Below are 17,658 nucleotides of genomic sequence, written 5' to 3' on the forward strand. Positions count from 1 at the left end.
CGAATTTCTCAAGATTCTTCAGTTCACCAAATTGGGTATAAAAAGCTGTAATAAGCCAACTATGCCATAATTAGCTCCTGCATGCAATAGATACGATTTTCAGAGCATAAAAACAAAGCCACTTTTTCAAAAAGACTGCAACTTCATAGCCGTGACTTCTTCATGGGAAATTTGAGCTTTTTTGCATCGCCTAACAAATGATACTCGTGTCCCTAGTGGGCTATTTGAGCTTTTTTGCAGCGCCTAACAAATGATACTCGTGTCCCCAGTGGGCTATCCATACTTATTAACATTTTTGCATCAGGTCTCTCCTTTGTAGTGTTACACATGTAATTAGGTCTATTCAATTTCTTCTGTCTTGTGAACTCTGCCCGAATTCCTGCCTGATGTAGGTCTTTACGAAACTTGACTCCACGACATTCTCAGCCTTTGTGCTACCTTTGTTCATCCCGCTACTTCCGTTTCTACTACTGCTCTGATTGGCTGCTCCTTGCACCTTGTCACACAATGCCAAAATTATCTGCCCTAGAGATTTCAGTCTATTTTCCAGCCACATCTATCAGTTACCTCTTGCATGTAAGACAGTTTTCATAATGCAATCCATCTGTGACACTAATCATTTTGTTCTCAAACCTTTACAAAATTGCACTCATTTCTTTACAAAAGGCTATCCATTGTGTACTGCCGTACATATTTGCGTTGTAATTATTGAGAAAAATTCTTATCTGCTGATAGTTTAGCAATCTCTCAGCCTTATCTAGGCTGGTGCTACACTCACTTTAAAGCTGTTCAGTAACTTCATGATCAAATCTGTAGCCAGGGGGTAACAGAAATGTTGTACCTTCTCCAAGGCTCATCCTCCCACCACAATATTCTCCACATCATTCTCGTCATTAGTCTTATATTTTGTGCATTGAACGTATCTAGCTGTGGTTAAATATTTCAATTCTGTGCATCGAAGTGGCATATGTTACTTTTGCTACATGGTACTGAATTAAACCATACACCTGTCGAGGTAGCCTTCATGAATTCATTTATTCCCTTGAACATTTTTCATACTTTATTTCTTGTTCCCGTAAGTTTGAATTTGCTTAAAGGTGTTCAGTACTCTCATTAGTCTCGATTGACAGTAAAAGATATAAAAATCCACTACCTCTCAACTTTCCTCCATCGTTCCTGTGCTTGGAGTCCGTCATACAACTGTATAAAAAGAGATTTTCTGCTAATGAAACTTGGTCTATGAATCCGGGCCAGATAATTCTAATTAATGTGAAGTCCATGGATATACTACTCTCATGTGTCCCACAAAACAATTACTGAAAGGTTAAGAAATCTGATATAACTTATCATTAAACCAGTTAACTTTTACAAGGAGGCAATGTTGAAGTCTAGAGTCAGTTAGAATTTCTTTCATAAATCCAAAATGAATCTGAAAACAACTTTCTACAGGACATCAGCTATGTTATATTGAAATTAAGGAGTCTAAACTCTACAGTTATCTTTCTGGCTGGCAGTTCTTTCGTAAGTAATGGATCGATTGCCTGGGAAATACGTTTTAGACAATGAATCTCGATAAAACTGATATTCCACTGGAAGACCTAATTTGATAAGTTCAGTGTACCATTAACTCGTGTCAATGAAAAACTCCAAACTCCTAAAATTTACAATTAAGCAAAACTGTGAACGAGCCATTCTATATTCTGTAAAAATTCATTAATTTTTAATCTCTAAATATACAGGTTACGTGACAAATGAAACATTCAATGCAGGACAGTTTTCAAAGGTCGAAATACAAGTGAGATTTAGGAGAAGATATGGGTTCTATGCGATGAACATCTATATACCTACAACATTAATCATTATCTCTGCTTATACAACATTCTTCTACAATCAATACGACTTCAACTCGCGTATAGTAGTTGCTCTAACAGCCTGGGTTGTGCTGTCTTCATTGTATTCCCAAGTAAGTAATACTTTTTCAAATACTGAAAATACTTCCAATATTTACCTGAGAGAGAGAGAGAGAGAGAGACCAATCAGCATCAACCAATATTAAACAAAACCTTTGTAATGCCCGTAAATGATTGAGAGTAAGAAAGCCAAAATTCAGTTTTGGCTTTCTGATTCAATTAATGCCTGTGCCATACCCACTTACATTACCGCACAGTCCTTAACAATGTAGGTTAATGAAAACAAGATCCAGTGGAAAATATAACATCACTACATAATGCTATGATACATAATAAAACACCAGGTATGACTTTATCTGTATGACACAAAAATTACACGGTTACTGAGCAGAAAATGTTTAATTTCAGACCTCAAATTCACTGCCTAAGACATCTTACTTCAAGTGTATTGATATATGGCTCTTCTTTGCCATGGTAATAATCTTCATTATGGTTATTGTACAAACCCTGATTGACTATACTGCCCAAGAAGACTTCTCTGGCATAAAAGCATGTCTCTCCAAAACTGCGGTAAGTTCCTATACTTGTGCTTCAAAACTTTCTCCTGGTATTCTCTCTCATATACTAATTCATTTATGTTTATTTTCTTAACGTTTCTTCCGTATACGAATAATAGTAGTAATATAGAGTGTCTGTTATTCGGAGGCCTCAAGACTTTATGGTCATTGGATAGCAGGAAATTTAAGATAGCTCAGTATAGTTTGGTAGCTTCCTAAAGGAAATGTGATATATTTTGTTGTCAGTTTCATTTTTATCATAAAGGTAAAATTTAACCCTAGAGCAATTTAAATCTGACCAATCTTCATTTTGAAATTCCATGTACAGGCAGTCCCCAGTTATCGGCAGACAATTTGTGACAATTTTTTAAGAAGCCTTCCTTTTTCGAGCCAAGTATTTCATAACTGACAATGCTGTCCTGTGATGGCTTCCACATTTCAGGAGAAACTAAAGAGAAAGGAACCCAGCAATATGGATTATGACAGCTTTTCTGAAGATGAATCTAGTACATGCGCGGCGAACATGCTCAGCTGCTTCAAGCCTGAAGAGAAAGTGGATGGAATTCGGGTTAAAGCTGCAGGACTAAATTGGCCTGGCCACAGACCACCTACAGGATTTTGGAACGAATCAATGAAGTCCTTTCCTATTCCAAGAACCCCTTCCTATCGAGTGGGAGAAAACCATCAAGTCGTGTCTCCAGAGGTTAATGTATCTTTAATGAGTAAAAGTCGATATTTCATTCCAGCTCTCTTCCTTCTCTTCAATGTTTTATACTGGGGAGTAGTAATCAAGTAAGTGGCTTCAGAAATTTTGCGCTAATTACACGCACAATCATTTTCCTCACATAAACAGAAGAATTATTATTCCTTTTACACTAACTGCAAATGCTATGATGATTTGGTATGCAGTAAAATAGGATAACTGATTAACACAACTCTCATCATAATATCAAACACCATCGACAGCAAAATCAGAAATTTGTTAAATAAAGGAAAATTATATCGGAACCGAAGTTCCAGGAATTTCTAGGCATCTTGGGCGGTTTGAACTTGTCTCCAAGTCTCACAGATAATTTTTAAAATCTCCCAAAATTATGAAATATGCTCTCAAACAGATTTTCAGTAATTATTTTATAAGAAAAACGGACTCGGAAAACGACTTTACTAATGTTATGGGCTGTTCTAGAAACATATATGATGAAAACCTTTGGATAAATCTTATGTAAGTCATCCACTGTTCTCGTTGAACTACGATGTGTGTACTATTACACTGAGTAAATGTTGGTACGAGACGATTTCTCAAACATGTTCAGTTAAACACTGTGAGTATAAAATTAAGGTTTCCTTTATACAGTAAATTATGTTATATACAAGATTCCAGAAAAGAGCTGCATTTATTCATGGGATTCACGGTTTTGGTCAATGTTGTCGGTAGGGATGAATTTGCCTGAAACACAAATGGTTTTGACAAATACCATTTCCACAAGTGAGATGTTGATTCCTTTTTTGGGTGTGATATGCAGTCTGATGAAATCCCAAGTCATTTGTGACTTCAAGTTGGATTCTACACCTGGAGATGTAGGTGACTTTGAAGGTGGTGGACGACTCCTGTCATGCTGCTGGAGAATGGGTTTTAGACAGTGGTGTGGTGAATTTTGGACCCATAAATTTGACTAGGGAGGTTTATCTCCCAGAAAAAAGAAACTGGTCCTCTGCTGGATGTTATACTCTAAGGAACACTGTAGCAGTTGAATGCCTTGGTGCTAGCCAATGCCTGACACAGGTATTGCCTCCAGCCGCCAAGTGGATTGTTCTGTTGCTATGAAGGTATATGGGTCCTACAATTTTGGCAGCAAATATCCAAATCGTCCTCTGGGTTTTGGCAAATTATTAATGCCGGATTCCATTTGTCAAGTTTTATATTCGTTTGGCCTTTTAGGCACTATTAGGTCCACGATTTCATGTTTTTTTTTATTTATTTATTTTTTATTTTTTATTTATTTATTTATTTTTTTTGCTTTTTTCTAGATAAATTTCTATTTAACCAACTTGCTTTTGTTCTTCCGAAGGGGTGGGAGGGTGAATAAGTTCTTCTGGCACAAGGAGGCAAGGGCGGCCATTACTGGTATCGCAGAGCAAGGAACATCCCATGTTGCTGAAGGGATGTTTTCCGATAAATTTGTTGTGGATATGTGGAAGTCTCTTGTTTTTGTGTCTTGCAGTTGTGCCTTGGTGAGCTTGTCTAAATCAATCCCTAACTGCATCTCTTACCAAGTTCTTCTTGATGGGTATGTTAGATGTGAATTTGGCGATCACTGAAAAATGACACTGTTTATGAGTAGGATATGCAACTTAATTTTTGGTTAGGGATGATACAATTGGACTTAAGATCCATGAAGATGGTGAAGGGCATATATTAAATTAGTATAAGTTCATAACAGGTGCTGTACTTTCTTTTCATTGGGGTACGTCTTCTGCTGAAGATACCTACAGTTTGAGCTGTCCTGTTGATTCATGTTCTATTACAGCACCACTGGCAACATTGATTGCCACCATTGAGTGCTTGTGTTGGGCCCGGCATTGGGAAATGCCAGAGGGGTACCATCTGGTGGGTATCTTTGGGGGTTTTGAGTGGCACCTCAACTAAGATTCTTGTTGTTGCTGCTAAGGATGTTTTACTGGGTGTTACTATACAAATGAAAAAACAAGGATCTCATAAATTATGCTTTGATAAAAGGGAAGCAGGTAGAAAGTTTATAAAAAACAAGATATGTATTATTACAGCACTGTATTGTTCTTATGCCAGAAGGAGAGAAAATATGGGCAAAAATTATTCATGGGGGTAGTTGTTTTTGGACCGAAAAGGAAAAAAGGGGATATGTGTTGAAATAGTGGAATAGCCTAGCACTGATTGGAATAGATACTAGCAGTCCCAGGTTATCAGCAGACTCAGTCATCGGCAATCTGGTATTATGGCGCTGGTCTAGTGCCATAGAATCAGCGATTTATGGCACCTTAATGGGCCTGGTTCTGGTTATTGATGCCATAAGTTTCGGTTAATGGCAGTTTTCACTTATTGGCACACAGCTGGGAATGGAACCCCTCCCCCCAATAACTGGGGACTGCCTGTACTTAATAAACAGGGCACAAGTGAACATGCTAAATGGAGAAAAAATATTCGTAGGGGAACACAACTGGTATCATGAAGCTTTTGACTGTATATCAAGCAGTTTTGCGATTGGAATAATTCGTAAGAGATTTCTTTTAAGTGTTGGAAAGACTTATCTTGGGTATATTATAAAGACAATCCATTTAATTGAAAATGCCTTTTTGTCTCATGTTTAGGGTCATTATTAATTATTACTTCATTACTGACGAAACGAAAGGTTATAATTTACACTTCTGAATTAACGTTTTTGCAGTCTTATCATTTACTATTACCAGTTCCTCCTATACTAACTCTAAAAATCCACTAAAACATGTTCTTCAAAATGATACTAATCTTAATCATTCTGATGTTATTTACTTATACAAAATTGGACTTTTTTTTAAAAGTTACAAGATTAATTGATAATAAAAGCACTTAATCATTTTTGTTTCCTACATTAACTTGCAATACACTCAACACTTGTTCACTTCCAGCATCTCAATAATATTTGAAATTACCTACCAATGTAAACAGGTACACTAAAAGTATTCTTGATCAATGGAGACAATTATGGTTATGATCATTGGTCATTTTCAAATATATCCGATAAAAATGGCACTAATTAATAGTTAACAAAAGAACAAGGTTTAAACTACCTGCATGTTTGTCCCCTGTTATAATTCTGAAGTTCTGAACTTTCTTATCCAAACATTTTCTCATTACTTAATAACTTCCTTTCTTTCAGATACTTGTATTCCTTGGATGAAGATGAAGAGAAGAGGGCCTGAGGCTTGGCATACAGTAATGACACCTACATAATCTACTTCAACATTATTTCACCTGATCTGCATATAAACCGAGCATTCACACATCATATCAACTAACAACTTATGATAGAATGACTTGCCTAACACTTCATCAGAACTTCCCAGTCACACACAAGATTAATCAAAGGCTTCAAATCACCCTTAACAGGCAGCCACCAACTTCACACGTTACATAAAATCCTTCACTCATGTAAATTGTCTGCCCTGGCATGCATTCCCTGAGAAGCACTTCTTTTCAGTGCGTCATTTTTTGTCACTGAATTTGAATACATTTGTTCAGTAGATTCTTTCTGCAGTGACAGAAGACGAATATTATCTTCAGGAAGAGATATCTATGTAATACCAGTGTACTACTGGAACTGTTTGACGAAGTCTTCTCTATTACTGTGCTTAATGTATTCGCTTTTAAGAATTTAACCATAACACTAAATAAGCGAGAGGCCTGTAAAGCTAAACTTAAGGGGACCGTCCGCTATGGCGGATGACATGTCAACTTGAAAAAATAAAAAATCGAGTTATTACTTGTATCTATGCAGAAACATGCCGTGCATGCTTTCCAAAAGTTTCAGCCAATTATTTTTACAAATAACGAAGATATAGCGGTTATTAAATGATGACGTCATCGTAACTGCGTCGTCTGTATGACAGCGATTTTTTCAATTTTTTTTCGAAATTCTCATACATCTGGTAGCAATGAAACGTAGTGTGAGAGGTCAGCTGCTGAGAGCGGTTATTTATAGGTCAGAGAATGACTCGGTTACGCAACAGACGTCAAAGTAGTTGTAGGCACTTACGCACTTGCGTTTGGTTACTAGCTATTTACGTTGTTTTTATAACTTCTTAGTGAACTTATAGCAATGCTGAAGTTACCTAAGATCAAGAAGGCTACCCAGCAACTAAGGCTAGCAAAATTAGCGAAGGCCAGCAGTGTGCTGAAAGAAAAACACAAAAATTCATTGTTATCAGCTCCCCTCATTGTCTCATGACACGCTGTCAACTTCATTGTCTCGTGTCACGCTTAGGGTATTAATACCACTTTTAGGGGGAGGACCAGGATCCTTGATGTAGAAATCAACAATAAAAGTACAAATAAAGTAATTATAATAATGTTGTTTTGACTTTTATAAGAAAAAAGCGAAAATTTACATAGCAAATCTTTGGGAGCTCATAACTCAAAAACATACTTATTCGCATGTTGGTAGCCATTACTCAGCTATTTATTATCCAATTTTAGAGAAAAAGATATTGGAAAGAGGAATAAAAATCCCATAATTCCTTGTGAGCCAATTTTTTCTTTCTTTCTTTTTTATTACGATTATTTTGAGTGTCTAGACAAAAAAAAAATTAAATAAAAAAAAAAAAAATTCTGTTCACACAGGATTATTCCGTATATAAAGTAGTTTTTATGGTATGATTTTCAATACAACTGAGAAATCGCTACCTACATTTTTTTTTATTATAATTTTTGCTAATAAAAACTAAAAGTTTTTGCTCAAATAACTTGAAATTTTTGTATGATGAAGGTAATATATATCTAAAACATATGGAAATTATGTATTTTGTATAATTAAAAAAAAATACACAACATAGCGGACGGTCCCCTTAATGTAACTAATAAAAAATAAGAATACTATAAGGCCTGAAAGATAAGATTTCTACCTAAACTGCTCATTGACAAACGTCGTAAGATCTCATACGTTTCTAAAACAAGTGATCAACAGATCCTCATTTAGGATTAACATTTCTTTCATAATCTACATTTATTGACCTGTATTGTGATTATTCATTACAAGAAGATTTGCATAAGCAGACCATGCTACCATAGTTTGTCTTTTCTCTGTGTTTTATTTCATAAGCTGTATGTCTTGCAAATTCTGTAAAAGTCTGCATTCAATTTGTATAATTTATCTACATTATTCACCTATGCCTTTTACAATGACATTTTTCTTTACATTTACTCGAGATTATATTGTACTGCAGTACTGAACATTCGTATCTATGATGAATCTGTGCTGACACTGTATACCGGACAGCAAAATCTGTTTCAAAAGTTCATACAAACTACTTCAAGGATGCATATGTAAGGTCTGCCCAGCATGAGAAGTTTCTGAAATACTCTTTGGAATTAGCTGACCAATTGTAATTTACAGAAATTAGATCAATTTGAAATATGGTTTTTATTAAGAAATAAATTAATTAGTACAAGCAAATCACTTCCTTACATACCATACACTGAGGTGTAAAAAGTGTTACTGTAAGCACACTCACACAGCTAAATGGGATGTTAACTTCCCTCTGAGATTATGAGACATCCCTTAGTTCAAATCAATTCGGTATGACACTTTGTTCCAGAATAAGGTCAACAGCACGCTATCAAAAGGAAGAAGGGGAATCCTGCTGAAGGCAATGGTTTTGAGTGCAATTTATAGGAGGTGGGTTCTCCGTACAAGTATCGATTACGATAGCAGCCTATACCAGTAAGTATTAGATATACTAAGAGTTGGAATCATATTTTCAAAATATCTAAGAATTAAATGCTTGGCCTTACAAACATATTTCACTGAATACCTACTCTCTTTAAGTTCAGGAAGTTTCCAATGCCTATTTCTTGAGTACCACAGCATATTACAAGATTTGTACACATCACTTGAAGTGTGGCAATACCTAGTAGATAATCGGAAAATCAGTATAAAAGTATATTTGTGATGGAATGTGAACCAAGCCTAATCTGGCCTACAATAAGAACATTTATCAGCTTTGTGTTCGAACTCTGGACTCACAAGTCCTCTTATCTTACCATGAAAAGTTCAATATCGAAATACAATGAATAGAACCTTCTATAAAAAGAATGTAAGTGGTACAAGTAATCATGTCTTTTGATGCAGATAGCATTCCGCTTACCTTCAACACAATAATAAGTTCCCTTATCATGGAGAATGTATGTGGAAAGCAGTATTTTAATAGGAAATATCGCAATTTTAATGCATACCTTACGATCTTCATATGATTCTGTCCCATCACAAGTTTACCTTCAAGAAAAAGGGATCATATAATACTGCATGTCAAATCTTGGACCTTGCATTTCAAGAGAGTTGGACTGATGATTTTCACACTCAAATGTTTCTGATGCACTATAATTTTCATTTCCAACGTATACATGCATAGTAGAGAATAACCACCCAAGAAATTCTCATCCCACTTTGCTCAAATTCTCACCATATTGGTGGACATCCTGATATACTCTGTGGTTTCCTAAAATATGCAATATTCATGGAACATATGTTTTCTTCCGTTATGTGTTGTGGGGAAAAAATTGTGCCATATGGTGTCTGATTAGCCTATGCTATGAATGTAATGATAATTTCAGTTTTGTTTGTTTGTATGGTGTTTTTACGCTGCATGGAACCAGTGGTTATTCAACAACGGGACCAACGGCTTTACGCAACCTTCAATAATTTCAGTGTCAGGCAAGATAAGGTAAATTTCCTGATACCTATAAGGAATGATCATTGATTAGAAAATTTACTCTATATTTCTCATAGTTAGGAGTAGAATGCCACTAGGTTTGTCTCAATGGTATACAAGATAATACTATCAGAATCCCACTAGGTTCATCTTAGTATACTAGATAATACTAAAGCTAGGCAATTCATTCACGTTTAGTAAGACAGGTACTTGGTACTAAATTACCAAGAATAATTTTTTTTCAGTGAAGTGGTAATTCAAGTTTGATGGCACAAAGAGATGCACTATTGAGTTCATAAATGTATATCCATGACCCTATACACAAACCCAGTAAGTGCCCATTTCTCCTGTGAACTACTAATGCTGAATATATCTAATTTTCCTATAAGATTCTGCGAATGCAAATGATGGAAGAAAAGCTGCATTAATAGCAAAATTTCATGAAATGGCCTTCTCAAAATGTTTGTTGGTCAAAAGGCTCTTGAGACTCAAGGAGAAAAGAAAAGGTCCAATCAAGATAGGAAACCTGTAATGGCATTCTCTGTCTATCCACAGTGCTGAATGCAATGCTGAAAAAACCTGGTTATTGGTAATCTATAGGATACAATCATTGTGAAGGGAAATTTGAAATGATCCTACCTACAACTCCTGAAGACCTTAAAGATGAAGGGTTTGTTGAAGTGAGGGGTCAACTGCTATACTTGTCAAAAACGCTCCCTATTTTGGAGAGCTGACTAAGCAGTCTCGGAGTCCGAAGAAAGGGGGTATAGATTTTGATTAAGCATACTGACATGATATAAGTGAAGATGACGTGAATATGACAGATCTGCTAGAAGACAAATTAAGACTGCCTACCTGTCTTAATAAGGTCTTTCAAGTATATGACAAATTAGTTAGTGGAAAAATCAGCCTTGTAACTGTAAGGAGTTTCAAAGTTATTATGAAAAAAAAATTTTAATTTTCTCAAAACATTTTATAAGTAATTTTTATAACCATGAAGATTGAACCAAATTCGATGAAACTTGCAAAGAGCAAAACTGATTTTTTAGTGAAAATTTTTTTTTTCTTCATAATTTTCTTCATATGCAATAAAAATGAACTTAGAAGTCAAATTCTTAACTTTTTCTCATTGGAAAATTTCACTGTTAGTTGAAGAATCCCTTCAATCATTTGTTGGCTACAAGCTCTTACATTATAATGGGGCCATATGGTGTTGGCACTCCCCGTAAATCATTTAACAATATACTTTACCTGTAATAATACAGGTAATAATAAATACTCATTTTCAAATATTAATGAGATTAAATACAGGCAGTCCCCAGTTATCAGCAGGGTTTCCGTTTTTGGCGGGTGCTGATGAGCAAAAACAGCAAACTAAGCGAAACTCGGCAATTTATGGGGCCGAGTTTTGGTTAATGGTGCCCCTTTTAAGTACTATGTTATGGGCGCCGTAACTCCAATATCAGCACCTTATGGCGCTGATAACTGAAACTGCCCATAAATCCCCGATTTTATGGCACTCGATTAGTGCCATAAAACCGGATTGATATTAACCGAGTCCACTGATAACCGGGGACTACCTGTAGTCTTTTAAGTTGAGATGGTAATTTTCCACAAACATTAATGAATGCTATGTTAGCAACAAGTTTGTGTAGGAAAAGAATAAGATCAATTGCCACTTTTTTAAGTACCTGTATAGCCCACCCTAACTTTTACTTTTACTTAACCTCCCTTTAACCATAATTATATATTAAAGTTAATGAAAGGTATAGGATGGGGCTCGGTCGAGTAGCTTTCCTGCATCGCTTCCTGTTCCAGTGTAGTGACGACCAGTCCTCTGCCCACAGGTAGAGGAGGAGAAAAAGATTGGGAAGAGAAGCCAGTCACACTCATTCACTCATCCATTCATGCAGTCACACAAGGATGCGATGCTGTTCTGTCTGCTTGGGTGCTGGGTAAGCTACACAATGTGTTGAGCAGCCACCACGGGTCACAAGGAAAAAAAGTGTCCAAGGACCTGTGGGCTATATCCCGAAGGTAGAAGGAGGTGAAGGTGGTCTGGTTGGACCAGACCCCTGCTCTCAGGACCTGCGCCACGGAGTTCTTGCGGAACGCAAGAGAAGGACCAATACCTCTGACTTTGTGGACTCTCGGACGAAGGGTAGGATGTCGTTGCTACCATCAGCCTCGTACGCCCTCCTGATCACCTCACGTAGCCAGAAAGAAAGTGTTTTCTTGGATACATCTTTCTTGGTCACCCCGGTGCTAACGAAGAGGCGTCGACACTCAGGCCTGAGGTGCCGAGTTCTCTTCAGATAGCACCGTAGCGCCCTCAAAGGACAGAGCAGCATCTCATCTGCATCGTTGTCAGTGAAGTCCATTAGGGAGGGGATTGTGAAAGACTCGAACCGGTCGTCAGGGACCGAAGGATTCCGAGTCTTCACTACGAAGTTCAGGACGAAATCGAGCGTGTCAGATCCCCATCCCCTGGAGTGCTTGACGTTGAAAGAAAGACCATGCAGTTCCCCTACTCTCTTGCGCGGATGCCAGGGCAGCAAGAAGAGGGTCAGATCCCTGTCTGACGACTCTCGGAGTGGCTCGAAGGGACTTCGAGTCAGACTCCTAAGGACGAGAGTCACGTCCCACCCCATGGGCCTGAGTTCCCTGGGTGGCAAGACCTCTTGAAGCTCCTCATAAGCGGGGAGATCTCGAACGAATTCGAGATATCTACTCCCCTCAGTTTCAGGACTAGGGCCAGGGCGGCTCTGTATCCTTTGACTGTGGGGCGGAGAGGAGCTTGTCTCGGCGAGGAAATCCGCCACCTGCTGAAGAGTGGCTCCGAGAGGAGATAGACCCCGTCTACGACACCAACCATAGAAGACGGCCCACGTTCCCTGGTACACAGCTGCAGAGGACTGTCTGACGTACCCAGCCATCTCTGTTGCTGCTCGGCGAGAAAAGCCTCTCGCTCGCAAGAGATGGTGGATAACAGCCAGACGTGAAGATGTAGATGTAGAGACTGGACTAACTGGTGGTAATGTTCCACGTGTGGCTGGACGAGAAGGTTGTGGCAAGGAGGAATCTCTCTCGGTGCTTCTGCAAGCAGAGCCAGCAGGTCCGGGTACCATATGGCCTGGGGCCATTTGGGAGCCACCAGGATCATCTGGAGATTCGGAGTAAACCATCACTTGGCTGATCACCTTGCGAATCAGGCAGAACGGGGGAAAGGCGTACGCGAAGAGGTTGTCCCATGGGTATTGAAGAGCGTCCTCTGCAGTTGCCCATGGGTCCGGCACGGCCGAGAAGAAAACCTGAAGTTTTCTGTTGTGCCGGGTGGCGAACAGATCCACTTCTGAACGCCCCCACAGGTGAAGAGCCTTTCCGCATGTCTGGGTGTAGAGACCATTCGGTCCCGGTATAACCTGATCCTGACAGTTGAACTTGTCTGCTACTACATTCCTCTTGCCTGGAATGTAGCGGGGCTGACAGCTCTACCGAGTGGCCATGGCCCACTTGGTGCACCTGCAACGTCAAACTGTGCAACAGGAGGGACCATAGGCCCCCGTTTGTTGACGTATGTCACTACTGTGTTGTCGCACATCAACACCACCGAGTGTCCCACCAAGCGGTCCTGAAACTCATGGAGAGCGAGGAACGCTGCCTTGAGCTCCAGGACGTTGATGTGAAGGTGCTTGTCGTGCCGATCCCACACTCCTGCAGCCAGCAACTCCTCCAGGTGCGCGCCCCATCCCTCGGTTGACGCAATCCGAAAACAGCAACATCTCTTGGGGGGGAGTGCGAGGAGGCACTCCTCTTAAGAGGTTCCTGTCGTCCAGCCACCAGGCTAGGTCCTGCCTCACCTCCTCCGTGAGGGACACAGGGAAGTAAGGTGGGCTCTTGCCTGTGACCAACTCTCTTTTAGTCTCCACTGAAGAGACCGCAGGTGAAGACGCCTGTGAGGGACTAACTTCTTGAGTGACGACAGGTGGCCGATCACGACTTGCCACTGCTGAGCTGACTGTTTCTTCGCCGAGACAGGAACTGGTAGGCTGCCTCCCTGAATCTGCTGATCCGTGATCTGCGGAAGACTCGCCCTGCTACCGTGTCGAATCAGCATACCCCAAGTACTTCATCCTCTGCTTGGGGCTCGAGATCGGACTTCTCAAAGTTCACCACGATCCCAGACTGCGGCAGAACTCGAGAAGTCAATCCCTGTCCTGTAGCAACTGCGAGCGGGGAGCTCGTCCAGGACCAACCAGTCGTCGAGATACCTCAGAAGACGTATCCCTACCGAGTGGGCCCAAGCAGAACCAGAGTGAACACTAGCTGTGAACACCTGTGGGGCGGTTGAGAGACCGAAACAAAGTGCCCGGAATTGGTACACCGTCCCATTGAGGATGAAGCAGAGGTACTTCCTGGAGGATTGATGGACGGGTATCTGGAAATACGCGTCCTTCAAGTCCACTGAAAGCATGAAGTGTTCTCCCTGATGGAGTCAAGCACGGAACGTGCCGTCTCCATCGTGAACCGAGGACTGGTGAACAAATCGGTTCAGGGGAGAGAGATTCTATCACTTGGCCGCCAGCACCCTTGAAGACTTCTCCACCAGGAAAAGACGATCTCCACCAGATCCCTTGCTCTCCATGGCTTGGACTTCCTGTCGAAGGGCTACATCCTTTTGATGTTTCAGGTACGTTAGGTCTGAAGGTGGACGGGGTTGGAGGTGAGGGGTGGCCAAGACTCGAAGGGTAGTAGATACCCTCCCGAAGGACGTCTACTATCCAGGTCTCTGCTTCGTAGCGCTGCTTTGTTGCCCAATGGCTCCCCAGGCACCCCCCCACTTCCCGGCAGCAGGTGAGGGGGAACGCCATCCCTAGCGTTTCCCGCCTCTCTTCGACTTCTTCCCCACTCCCCCTTGAGGGAAGGAGGGCTGAGGACGACGCCCCTGGAAGAAGTGAAGGCAGTCTTTCCTTTGGCCTTCGACGATGCAATCGTCTTGGCCACAGAGGAAGCACTAACCAAGCTCTTGGGCTTGGGCGCAGTCGTTCGAGGCTCCCCAGACGCTTCAAGACTGCCTGGTGGACTAGACGGTCACTGCCATCAGTGCGCCGTCTTTCCACCGCAGCGTCCACCATCTCTCCTGGGAAGAAAGAGAGGAACTCCGCACCGGTCCGTTGCGAAGACCCAGTGCCGCCTCACGCCCAGCCCGCCCTGGTCACTCGGGTGAGGACTGCGTCCATACGCCAAAAAAGTACCAGGTTGGCCCACAGGTTTGCTGTCTGGTGGGCTAGATAGGAGATGGCTCTACCTCCAGACTGACACAGCCTCCCAAAAGCCGGGTCACCCTCAGGAGTAATATTTCCCGAGGTGGCCGCGACCTTAGACACTGTGAGGGACCACAAGTCTAACCAGGAGAGTGCCTGGAATGCCGCCATGGCGGTGGATTCCAGTGCAAGTGCCTCTTGCTGCGAGAACCACAAGTTCTCCAACAGGAGCTGCTGCAGAGACACCCCCGGAGTTAGCCTAACTAGCTCCGGGTTAACCTGTTTGGGTGGCATAGTATCCTCTGAAGGCACGTAGAATCTCCTCGTCGCAGTAGAGGCGGGAGAAGTAGCTTGGAAGACCTGCCGGACTTCAGCGAACCCTCCTGTCCGAAGACAAGCAAGTCAACCTGGCCCAGCACCGAGTCAGCCAGAGCTGATCGAGGCAGACCCACCGTCGTCTTGGGTTCCTTCTTAGGACCCAGAACGACTCGAGTCGGGACGTGGGCTCAGAAGGTGCGGAGCGGCGATCCTTCCCCGAGGTCGTTGTGCTGACAAATCAGCGCAATAACCTCAGCAAACGACCTCTGGATCTCGGGAGTGACTGCGTCTTGTGGAGTAGGACCGTCCAGTCCCTCCAACAAGAACGCCTCTCGAGACCCTCCTCCTTTGGAAGGAGGAACAGCGACAGGACCCCTACCCCTGGTCTCCTCCTGCCACTTGCGCATACGACCTGGTCGGTCCTAAGACCGTGCCTGGTTCGTAGGGCGTCGTGGTGGGACTGAGCTCCTCACGATCACTCCGGATCGCCTCGCTTTCCCGGGCGTAACTTGAGGAAGTTGAAGGGATCGGAGAGGAAGACCTGACGCTCCCCCCTCACTCACCGTAGAACCGATGTGCTTTTTGGGGGCTGCAGGCGATCACCAAACCCGCGGTGGCGATCAAGCTCAGGCCTGGTCGCGCGGCTCTCCTTGGGAGAGCAGCTGGACCAAGAACAGCGGCTCCGGTCCGTGCGTCAGAGGAGCTGCTGCTGGTCCCCCTACCCGCCCGGTCCCCAATAGGAGCAGCAGTCAGGGAACCTGCAAAAGACCACTGTTGCAGTGGGAGCGGTGCCTGCCTGTCCTCACATCTCTGAACCGCTGGAACCAGCTGAGGCTGGTTCCTGCGATCGAGGGGACTCTTCCTACCTCAGCCCGTGGCCGGTCTGGGACCACGCATCAACCCTGGTTACCTACGGATCGCTATGAGAGCAATCGCTGGCCTGGCGGGAGTCACCTGAGCGACTCTCACCAGTCTGCCGCTCCGTGCCTCGGTCCTGGCGCCCCGGGCGAACTTGGAAGCCTGAGCCTTTGCTGTACGGTCACCCGCAGGTGACCGTATACTCGGTACCTCTCGCGAACGAGAGGCCGAGCCGAAACCTGTGTAGTGGCAGAACCCCTAGCACCAGGTGAGGAAGTACCGGTGTTAGCGGTACCCCTCTGGTCCCCGTCTTCTTCTTCCTTGTAGGAGAGACGGGCCCATGCTCCCGAAGGGAGCAGGAGGACCAGCGGAAGAACCCCCCATCCCACCGGAGTGAGACGGGCCCTTAGAAGTTCCTGAAGCCAACTTCTTAGCGGGGGAGGAGGCAGCCTTCTTCTTCCATGGCTTAGAAACCTTGGAAGTGAAGGGGAAGAGGCAGCAGCAGGCGACGACGACGACACCCTCCTCTCCTCTTCTTCGTCAGCTTCCTCAGGACAGACGTCAGGTCCTCCATCCAGGACGGAGCCGGGGCTATTGCCAAAGCAACACAACCCGGCTGCACCTGTCTGGAAGGACCCGTGACTGGGCAGCAACACCACGGGCAGGAATGACATCGGCAGGGGCTGGTCTAGGCACAGCAGGAGCGGCAGGCACGGCAGAAACGTCAGTACAGCAGGAGGTCGGAACAGCAATCAGTGACATCCTGGGTAAAGGTGGAAGGTCACTGGGGCGAACTCTTGGGGCACCGAAAGTCGGGGGCTGAGGCGTAGAGAGCGGCGAACCCGGGCGGCGTGGGCACGACCCTCCTCGGGAAACCAGCAATCAGGGCTTGCACCGCTTCTGAGGGTGTTACTGTGATAACATGCTGGGGTATACAGTTGATTGGAGGAGGCGCGGCATAAACCTGGGGTCGAGACGGTGGTGGTGGTCACCGGTCATGGGTGACCATATCAGCAACCGCCAGGGTGATGCAACAGCCCCCACGAACGCTCGGCGTCCCTGGTTGACCCAGTGAGAACCATACCTTGCTGAGGTTGTTGCCCGCAGCAGGAGCACCTGAGGAGGCAAAGGTTGGGTTAGTAGGAGGGGTTCCCCCTAGCAATGGGGGGGAGGCGGACAAGCCCCACCCCACCCGAACGAACGGAAGACCCTGAGTACAAAAGAATGTCGGGGTACCTCGCCCCCTCCTCTACGCTCGACGGATCGGGCGAAAAGAGAAGGAACAAGAACCTCCTCCCCCAAGGGGAAGGA

The 17,658-nt window shown here is 43.2% G+C and overlaps 1 protein-coding gene across 2 annotated transcripts in view; it reads left to right on the plus strand.

Annotated features, from left to right (window-relative positions):
- The window catches only part of LOC135220009 (glycine receptor subunit alpha-2-like), a 65,360-nt gene extending 57,473 nt beyond the window's left edge, over nucleotides 1–7,887 (plus strand). The window contains exons 8-11 of one of the 2 annotated variants that reach the window (XM_064257296.1): nucleotides 1,740–1,963; nucleotides 2,319–2,480; nucleotides 2,910–3,259; nucleotides 6,361–7,886. In XM_064257296.1, coding sequence (XP_064113366.1) covers nucleotides 1,740–1,963; nucleotides 2,319–2,480; nucleotides 2,910–3,259; nucleotides 6,361–6,403 — 779 coding nt within the window. In that variant the 3' untranslated portion in view covers nucleotides 6,404–7,886. Of the gene's footprint in view, nucleotides 1–1,739; nucleotides 1,964–2,318; nucleotides 2,481–2,909; nucleotides 3,260–6,360 lie in introns of both variants that reach the window. The other variant, XM_064257297.1, reaches the window with a different exon arrangement.
- The last annotated feature ends 9,771 nt before the right edge of the window (nucleotides 7,888–17,658 follow it).

This window comes from Macrobrachium nipponense, chromosome 1 (assembly GCF_015104395.2).
Source record: "Macrobrachium nipponense isolate FS-2020 chromosome 1, ASM1510439v2, whole genome shotgun sequence".
Classification (NCBI taxonomy): Eukaryota; Metazoa; Arthropoda; class Malacostraca; order Decapoda; family Palaemonidae; genus Macrobrachium; species Macrobrachium nipponense.